Source organism: Papaver somniferum, chromosome 8, assembly GCF_003573695.1.
Source record: "Papaver somniferum cultivar HN1 chromosome 8, ASM357369v1, whole genome shotgun sequence".
Taxonomy (NCBI): Eukaryota; Viridiplantae; Streptophyta; class Magnoliopsida; order Ranunculales; family Papaveraceae; genus Papaver; species Papaver somniferum.
The window spans coordinates 39,284,879-39,293,718 of record NC_039365.1 but is presented as its reverse complement, the minus strand read 5'-3'; the positions used below and the strand labels follow the sequence as shown (position 1 = coordinate 39,293,718).

Genomic DNA, 8,840 nt, shown 5'->3' with positions numbered 1-8,840 from the left:
GTTCGTATGTTGTTTTATATCTGTTCAGTATAGCTTCGTCAGGTGTTCTAGGGTATTCGTGTGCGCGTGTTTTTTGCTTTTTCCTCTTTTGCATGTTGTTTTTTTGGGTCGGTTTTGCTTATAATCATGTTCAGTGCTATATTTCTTTGGCATACTGGTTGCCAGACCATTAATGAAGCTTCTTTCTAAAACTTTATCTGATTCGGTTGCTTGTTGCTGTGAAATGAGATATACAGATCATGGGAAAGCCAAAAAAGGTATTCAGGAAGAGGAAGAGAAGCAGTGGTGTTGATAAGGAGAAAGATGCTATTCCAAACACAGCTACTAGTCGTGCTCTTGTTGTTGATGATATGGTAGTATGTGATATCCTAAGCAGACTCCCTGTGAAGCCACTTATGCGGTTCAAGTGCGTGTCAAAACATTGGTGTTCCTTAATCATAGATTCGTGTTTCATTGATTTACATTTTAGAACATCAAAAGCACCTGCGCGTCTTCTTTTCCTCATGCCTCCTAAAAGTCAGCTGAAAAATAAGAGTGCAGGCATCAGTTACCAGGAAGTCTGTTTCAAGACGGCTGATTTATTATCTGAAGTTACTGGCAAAGCAATTCCAACTGTTCACACCATCAGGACCTCTAAATCGTTTGAGCGTACTGATATACTTGGAGCTATTAATGGTTTGATTTGTTTCACAAACAAATTCGAGGATTCTGTGTGCATATACAATATCAGCACCAGAGAGGTATTGCCATTGGTTAAATCGACATCTAGAGATTATGTTATTGGTGGTGTTAAAAATGATTCTCTTGTTTATGGTTTTGGATTTGATCCTGCCACTAAGCATTACAAAGTCATATGCAACTGGAGAGTTAATACAAAGAATGATAATCAAATTAGTGTTGGCCACTTTTGGGAGGTCTTGAATTTAGGGACCAATTCATGGAGAAGGATCGAGGACGTCCCACCTATACCTGATGGACTTACTTCGTCTGATATTTATGTGAACGGCTCTATTTATTGGTTCCCTAACGAGTTTGAGAGTGGCATAGTAGCATTTGATGTTGGAAGTGAGAAGTTCAGGAAGATCCAAATTCCTCAGGTCATTGTTGATCGGTTCGGATATTATTATTACCTTTTACCAGGTTGTGTTAGAATACAAGAAGTGAAAGGTTGTCTAGCTATATCGTGCAGTTTTAATTTTGCTGTCGAGCTGTGGATACATGAAGTCAGTAACAAGGGGACTGGTGATGAGAGCTGGAACAAACAAATTATTACCTTGCCAGGTTGTTTGTATAAAAATCTATTTCCAACTGTTGCCTTTGTTCATTTCATTGCGGGAACAGGCCAATTAATCCTAGAGATCCATCAAACAGACACCAGTGGCAGTGCTGTTAAAAAGTGTATGTCTCTTTTTTTCTTATAATTGGCAAGATAAGACTTTCCAGAAGATGAAGATCAGTGGAATCCCCTCCTCAGCTACGGTATGTACGTCTTTCGTTGAAAGCCTTGTTTCATTTCCGGAAGCAGAAATGATTATTAGCAACACTTCATCGAAAAGTAGCGCGGGCATTAAACTTTCTCCCTGAACTTTTTTCTGTTTATCAAGTTTCGTCAGTGTCTTGTGAGTCTTTAGTTTTATCTGTAACTTAGTTTTTGTCAGAGATTATGGCTGTGGTTCTTTTGGTGTTTTGTTCAGAGGGGTTTACTAAACCCTCCGATCATTTGGTCATTCCTTATCTTCCTTTGTGTCAATGTAACTAGTAATTATGCGCTAAAAGATAATAGTTTTCGAGAGTGTACGCCCAGGCAGCCCCTGCCATTCTTCGTCTGAACAGAAAATACTGTCTGACATAATTTCTAAGTTTCGTTATGGCTGCAAAATGGATAATCAGATACACTCCTAAACCAAAGAAAATCCTTTCCATACATGAAAAGAAGCATTTTCTTCAAACATAAAAGTTAAGCAGATTTTATTAACCAGAGTTATGTATCTCTTCAAATGTACAAGCTTTTCTAAAGATTATTTCTTTTGCTAGATAGACATTATTTAACATAAATGCCTAAAGTGAGTAGTAAAATGACCCTAGAGTTCAGCAGATCAATCCAACATTTCGATTTTGAACTGCTTGTTCCTCCTCTCCATAGTTGACACTTACCAGATAATCAAACAACCAAGTCGGGAATGTCTTTAACCTCTATCCACTCAGCTCAAAACTGAGCGGTAAAGCTTTACACAACCTTATGCAGTGCAAACAGCAAGTAAGCGCCCTGGATTAGGAGCCAGTCCAAGAGGAGACCATGAAAGTGATCGCGCACACGGCTGGAAATAAACAACAGCTGGTAATTACAGCAATTGGGAAAGGCTTACTTGCAGCAAGATAAATCTCATATTTTGTGCAGCATGGGGAACTAAATAAACGGCCAGCGTCGTTGCTTTTTATGATCACATGGTCAGTATTTTGTATCATATATACGGGTATATCGTAAAATACATTATTCAGTTTTCTTCGTATTGTTTCACAAAGCTTTAGAAGACCCGGTTCATCTTAGATCTTCCGGTACCAGCACCACCATTTTGTCAGTGCCTTCATAAGGTATGATGATGATGTCTTATTTACTTTGATTTAAATTTATACGGGTGACTGAAATTTGTTTAGCTTAACAGTTGATTAGAGTCATTCTTTCTCCGTTTGTATTGGATTTGTTTCGATTTTTCTTTTTTTTTGAGGGATTTTTTGAGGTTTGTATATAGGTTGTTTGATGTCTGTTCTGTGTAGGTTCTTTTGGTGTTCTAGGGTATTTGTATGTGCATGTTTTGTACGTTTGCCTCTTTTGCATGGGTCGCTTATAATCGTATTCGTATTCAGTGCGTTGCGCTAAGCTTCAATGTCTAGTTTGGCTTTTAGCTTGATACTAGTTAACATGTTTAATTATTGCTGTAGGATGAGATAGACAGGGAAGATAACGAGAGAGAGAGAGGGTCATGGGAGGATCGAAAAGGGTATCGAAGAAGAGGAAGAGAAGCAGCGATGCTGATAATGCAAAAGAAGCTATTTCAAACACAGCTACTTGTCCTACTCTAGTTGTTGATGATGGGGTAGTATGTGATATCCTAAGCAGACTTCCTGCAAAGTCACTTATGCGGTTCAAGTGTGTGTCGAAACATTGGCTTTCCTTAATCAAAGATCCGTGTTTCATTAATTTGCATTCTAGAACACCAAAAACAGCTGCACATCTTCTTTTCCTCATTCCGCCACCTCAAAGAAGACAGCCGAAAAATAAGACTGCAGGCATCAGTTACCAGGAAGTGTGTTTCAAGACGGCTGACTTATTATCTGAAGTTACTGGCAGAACAATTTCGACCATGCACACCACCTCTAAATCGTTTGAGTGTCTTGATTTTCTTGGACCTGTTAATGGTTTGATTTGTTTCACGAAGAAATTCAAGGTTTCTGTGTGCATATTCAATATCAGCACCAGAGAGGTAATGCCATTGGTTAAATCGACATCTAGAGATAATGTTATTGGTGGTGGTAAAAATGATTCTCTGATTTATGGTTTTGGATTTGATCCTGCCACTAAGCATTACAAATTTATATGCAACGGGAGAGTATCTGCAAAGAATGGTAATCAAATTAGTGTTGGCCACTTTTGGGAGGTCTTGACTTTAGGCACCAATTCATGGAAAAGGATCGAGGACGTCCCGCCTTTACCTGACGGACTTACTCCGTCTTCTATTTATGTGAACGGCTCTATTTATTGGTTCCCTGACAAGTTTCAGAAAGGCATTTGGAATCAAGGTGTTACTGTGTGCATAATGGCATTTGATGTTGGAAGCGAGAAGTTCAGGAAGATCCAAATTCCTCAGTTCATTGTTGTTCAGCCTATAGATTCTTATCCACCTTTCCAGGCTTGTGTTCGTTTACAAGAAGTGAAAGGTTGTCTAGCTATATTGCGCAGAGTTAAGATTCTGCTGTCAAGCTATGGGTACATGGAATCAATAACAGTGGGATTGATGATGAGAGCTGGAACGAACAAATTATTACCTTACCTGGTTGTATGTATAAAAGTCTATTTCCTGCTGCTTTCTTTTTTCATTCTATTACGGGAACAGATCAATTAATCGTAGAGATCCATCAAACAGAAAGCAGTGGAAATAAAAAGTGTATGTCTCTTTTTTCTTATAACTGGCAAGATAAGACTTTCAAGAAGATGAAGATCAGTGGAATTCCCTCCTCAGCTACGGTACGTACGTCTTTTATTGAAAGCCTTTTTCCTTTCCGCAAGCAGGAATGAAGCTACCCATTCAACCTTCAACGGCATTTGATAATTTGCATCACCCCATCCAAAAGAAGTAGCCGCTATCAACTTTGTTGGGGAACTTTTTTCGTCTTCCTCGCTGAACTTTTTTCTGTTTACCTTAGCAAGTTGTTAGTGTCTTGTGAATTCATACTTTTTATTTTGCAACTATGTTTTTGTCAGAGATTATGGCCGTTGTTCTTTGGTGCTTTGCTCAGAGCCAGAGAGGTTTATAAACATATAAAATCTTCCGTGTCAATGACTCAATATCACTAATACTTCAACCCTGATTTTGGGCATACTGAAATTTTACTAGGCATACTGCATAAAGACAAAAAAGGTTGTGAAATAGCAAAATCAGCTAACCCAAATTTTTTTTAATAGCAAATCTGCCCTTTATGTATTAGTGTTAGTAATATTGATTAGTGATTAAATATTTTGTTTAATGATTAAGATAATTTTCAGAATTATAAAGGTTGTTTAGATGATTTTTTGGATCATGGTTCGGCGAAACAAGTTGAGGTTCGGCTCACATCTATGAGTCGAATCTACCAATTGATGAACGGTTCGGCTCACTGAATGTGTTTACTGCATGAGCCGAACCTATAATTTTCAATTCCAACCCTTTTGCTAGACACTAGTTCGGCTTATATGAAAGTTTCATAGTAAGCCGAACAACATCCTGAATAGCCCGGAAAAAAAATAATTACTGCTTCGGCTTATATTTCGAAATCGTATGAGCCGAACATCAATTTATTATTTTTTGGGTTAAAATATTATTATTGGTTCGGCACATATTGAGAATATCGTAATAGCCGAACCTCGTAAATGTGCTAGGTTCGGCACATATTATGATTATCGAATACGCCGAACCCCTATGTATCTCTATATGTGACTAGGTTCGGCTTGAAATTTCATGCCGCACTGTTCATATACACTTACAGGAAGCTTTTGTGGAGAACAGTTCGGCTAAAAACGCAACTCAATTTTGAGCCGAACCCAACACTGTAACCGTCATTTAATCGATGAAAAACAACAAATAGGATATTGGATTTGTAAAACTTACTTTCTTATCCTCATTTCCGGAGTTGGAGATGCAGTTGGTTCAATTTCTAGTTCAATTAGTGGTTGATTTTCAGTTTTTACACCTTCCTCTTCAATTGGTTCTTCTTCTTCAATTGATGGATTAGAAGACGATTTGGTTTTCCTAGTCCCTGCTTTTCTTTGTACGAGTCATTATGTGGTTGAGTTTAATCGACGATCAAATTTTTACGAATCGACAATTAATCACGATGATGAATTTTTTTCGCACGAGGGGAAGAGTTCGGCTAGAGGAGGCGGAAGAATAAGAGATGTTAAGGGAAACTGATTTTTTAGAAAACTGATTTTAGATTTTTGTATTAAGGGTATATAGGTAATTGAACTACCCATAGGATACTCCTTATAAGGTCACCCAAAATGGAACTATTGTTTTGTATGCCTAGAAAGATAGGAAAATTAGGCGCAGGCCCAAAAAAAATAATATTCTTGTTCTCAGGCCCACAATTAATTTTAGGTACCATGACACCCATAATTATTTCCGTGACACCCATAATTATATGAAATTATTAAAAATGTATGCATTACGGATTATGCATATGCATGACAAATTATGCATCAGGGATATAATTGGCAACGCAACTTGGATATAACATATCTAAAAATCCGCGCCTTGGAATTTTCCAAATTTTATATCGTTGGTAATCTTTTTAAGAGAGCTACGCAACGAGTACAAACATGAATATCAAATTTTTGTTTTTCACGAAAAAATCGGAGGTGATCATCATTCTAGGCAAAATTTTCGAAAACTTATTACATAACCATTATGCAGCCACCAAAAAAGATGCATAACACATTATGCAGACGCATAACGAATTATGCAACCATTTTCTCCACTGCATAACAAATTATGCATTTGGATAACAAAGTTATGCATCTATAACAAATCATGTAACCATTGTTTTGGTTGATTTTGGTGCGTACATAAAAAAAAAATTGATGCATAATGCAGTATGCATCCATATTTACGGATGCATATCAGGTTATGCATCTATTTTCTCGATGCATAATGCATTATGTAGCCATATTTTCGGACGCATAACAGGTTATGCATCCATTTTCACGTCTGCATAACAGGTTATGCAGATATTATTGTAGGTGCATGACAAGTTATGCAGTCTTTGTTTTTGTTGGTTTCAATAGTAACAAAAAATCTACTGCATAACGTGTTATGCAACCGTTTTCTGGACTGCATAACAAGTTATGCAACAAATTTTGTAGATGCATAACAGGTTATGCATCCATTTTCAGGACTGCATAACATGTTGTGCGGACATTTTGTCGACTGCATGACATGTTATGCAGTCATAAGCACATCATCATCTTCTTTCATGTTTCAATAACTCCCACGCAAATCATTATCCTCCATCCGTAGCTCCCGATCCACCATTACCATATATAACAAGAAATGTGTATTTATGAGGAGGAATATTTTCTTTCAGCATAGACAAACACAGTTCAGATCTTCTTCTTGTTGATTATTTTAAATTCGAGTCCTGATATTAGAGATCCTAGCATCACACTCTTAGCACTAATAGTTAGTGTTGCTACCTAACCTTTGGATAAAGCTTAATTAGCTACATTTTTTTTTGTTGCTAATGAGTTAACTCATTTTGACCCCACTACTTAATAGGCATGACTTTTCTTTTTTTGAATGAAGACCTTTCTTGGCCCTGTCATCAACATATCCACGGATCACTAAGTTAAAAAAAAATGGTATTTATACTTTACAGAGCGTTGCACCTACTTCTTACTTTACAGTGATTTTCACGAGCAGCAGTTATGCGCCTGTGCTATACCAACAGCGGTCGAGCTTGCAAATGAGTCAATGGTATATACCTGTATCACTCATCACATGTTCTATTCCAAATTAGAACAATGGCAATGGGTTAGTGATACATACTAGCTCGGTCAAACTATATTGATTCTTCTTCTGAATTTATCAACCGTGATTTAGTCTACATATAACCTTTGAAAAGCAATACCTGTCCCAATGGAGATTCCGAGATAACTCAAATCTTTTAAGCTTTCCAACTCGCTGAGACTTGGTCCACCTTCTTCTTCCCAATTGATCTATGTATAATCAAATAAGTCCAACATTTTTAATTTTGTAAGATGAACAAAAGTCCCTGGACTTAGTATATGTCTACCTAAGAATGATAAACCCAAGGATTGTAATTCAGCCAGTGAAGAAATACTTGTTGGGAGCTTCGGTGCCCTCCAACCAGACATATCTAAAACTTTAAGCATGTGTATAGACTGAAAAAAGTCATCCGACATAGTCTCCACATAAATGTGATTGAGCAGCACAGTTGGGAGGTTGGAGCAATTTGGTGATCCATCGAGTTCTTTAGTTGATTTATTGCCTACAAGAGAGATCTTCTGCATTCTCCCATTCATGGAGCTTCAGTTTGTTTTCTGCCCGAACTGCTAAGACCTTACCTTTTGTCCTACCAAGATCGGAGGCTCTCCATATGGCCAAATCACGGACTACATCGTGCATTTTTACCACCTCCCTGTAATCACCGCCTTCTACTTGTATAGTACCACCACTTTCTAACAATCATGCACTTACGAGACTTCCAATAACATCATGACCTTCATAATAAGCTTCGTATGTGTATTCCACTTCACGTTCAGATCGAGAATTGGAGATGGATTTGATGCAGAGACGAAGAAGAATTGGGGTTAGGGTCTAGTCGATTAAACAAAGAAGAAGAAGGAAGAAGAAAATCACATAACTTTTGTGGGCGTGGAAGAAGGAAGAAGGAATAACCTAATTTTAATAAATTTTGGGTTTGGGAGTAAGTTTTTTTCCAAAACTGGGGGCGCGCCTGAACTTTTCTGTCCGTGGGTTTCTCAGTGGAAAAATTTGGGAGAATGGGTCTTACTGTAGTTTTCAACTAGAAAGATTTAGGTATGCCCAAAGTGAAAACTACCACCAGACCCATTTCTCAGTTTTTTCCTACCCTCAAACCCACGGGTGCAGAACTTCAAGCGCGCACCCATTCCGCGGATAAAAATATCTCTAACACCGACGATTTTTGAAATTAAGTTCTATGGATTTTTTTTTCCTTTAAAATGCGAAAGTCCGCTTTTCTTCGGGGAGAGAAAGAGAGATTTGAAGAGGAAATCAACATATTACAACAGTGTTCGCAGAAAGAGCAGCAACAGAAGCAAATCCATAACAACATTAGAGGAGGATTTTTTTCTTGTAAGAAACTAGGTTGAATTTTTTATGATGCCCGTTTCAATTAATGGATTCAAGTTGTTGTTGTCAAGTTTGTTAAATTGAATTCAAGAAGGAAAGGAAGGATAGATATTTGCCGGACATGGAATGGAAGACGAGTAGGAATCAGAAATTGGGTATCACTCCTTTTTGGATTTGGTCGAGAATTGATGAGTTTCCATTGAGTGGGGTTTGACAGTGTTTGAAGAAATATAA

General features: G+C 37.6%; 2 protein-coding genes across 2 annotated transcripts; both read left to right on the top strand.

Moving 5' to 3' along the window:
• Positions 1-239: 239 nt before the first annotated feature.
• Positions 240-2,793, top strand: LOC113305444 (putative F-box protein At4g38870). The gene is made up of 3 exons (XM_026554477.1): positions 240-1,223; positions 1,357-1,479; positions 2,776-2,793. Exons 1-3 carry the CDS (start codon positions 240-242, stop codon positions 2,791-2,793), a joined length of 1,125 nt encoding a protein of 374 aa, XP_026410262.1.
• Positions 2,794-2,981: 188 nt separating this feature from the next.
• On the top strand, positions 2,982-4,121 carry LOC113305443 (F-box only protein 8-like). The gene has a single exon (XM_026554475.1). The coding sequence runs from the start codon at positions 2,982-2,984 to the stop codon at positions 4,119-4,121; it is 1,140 nt and encodes a 379-aa protein (XP_026410260.1).
• Positions 4,122-8,840: the final 4,719 nt, after the last annotated feature.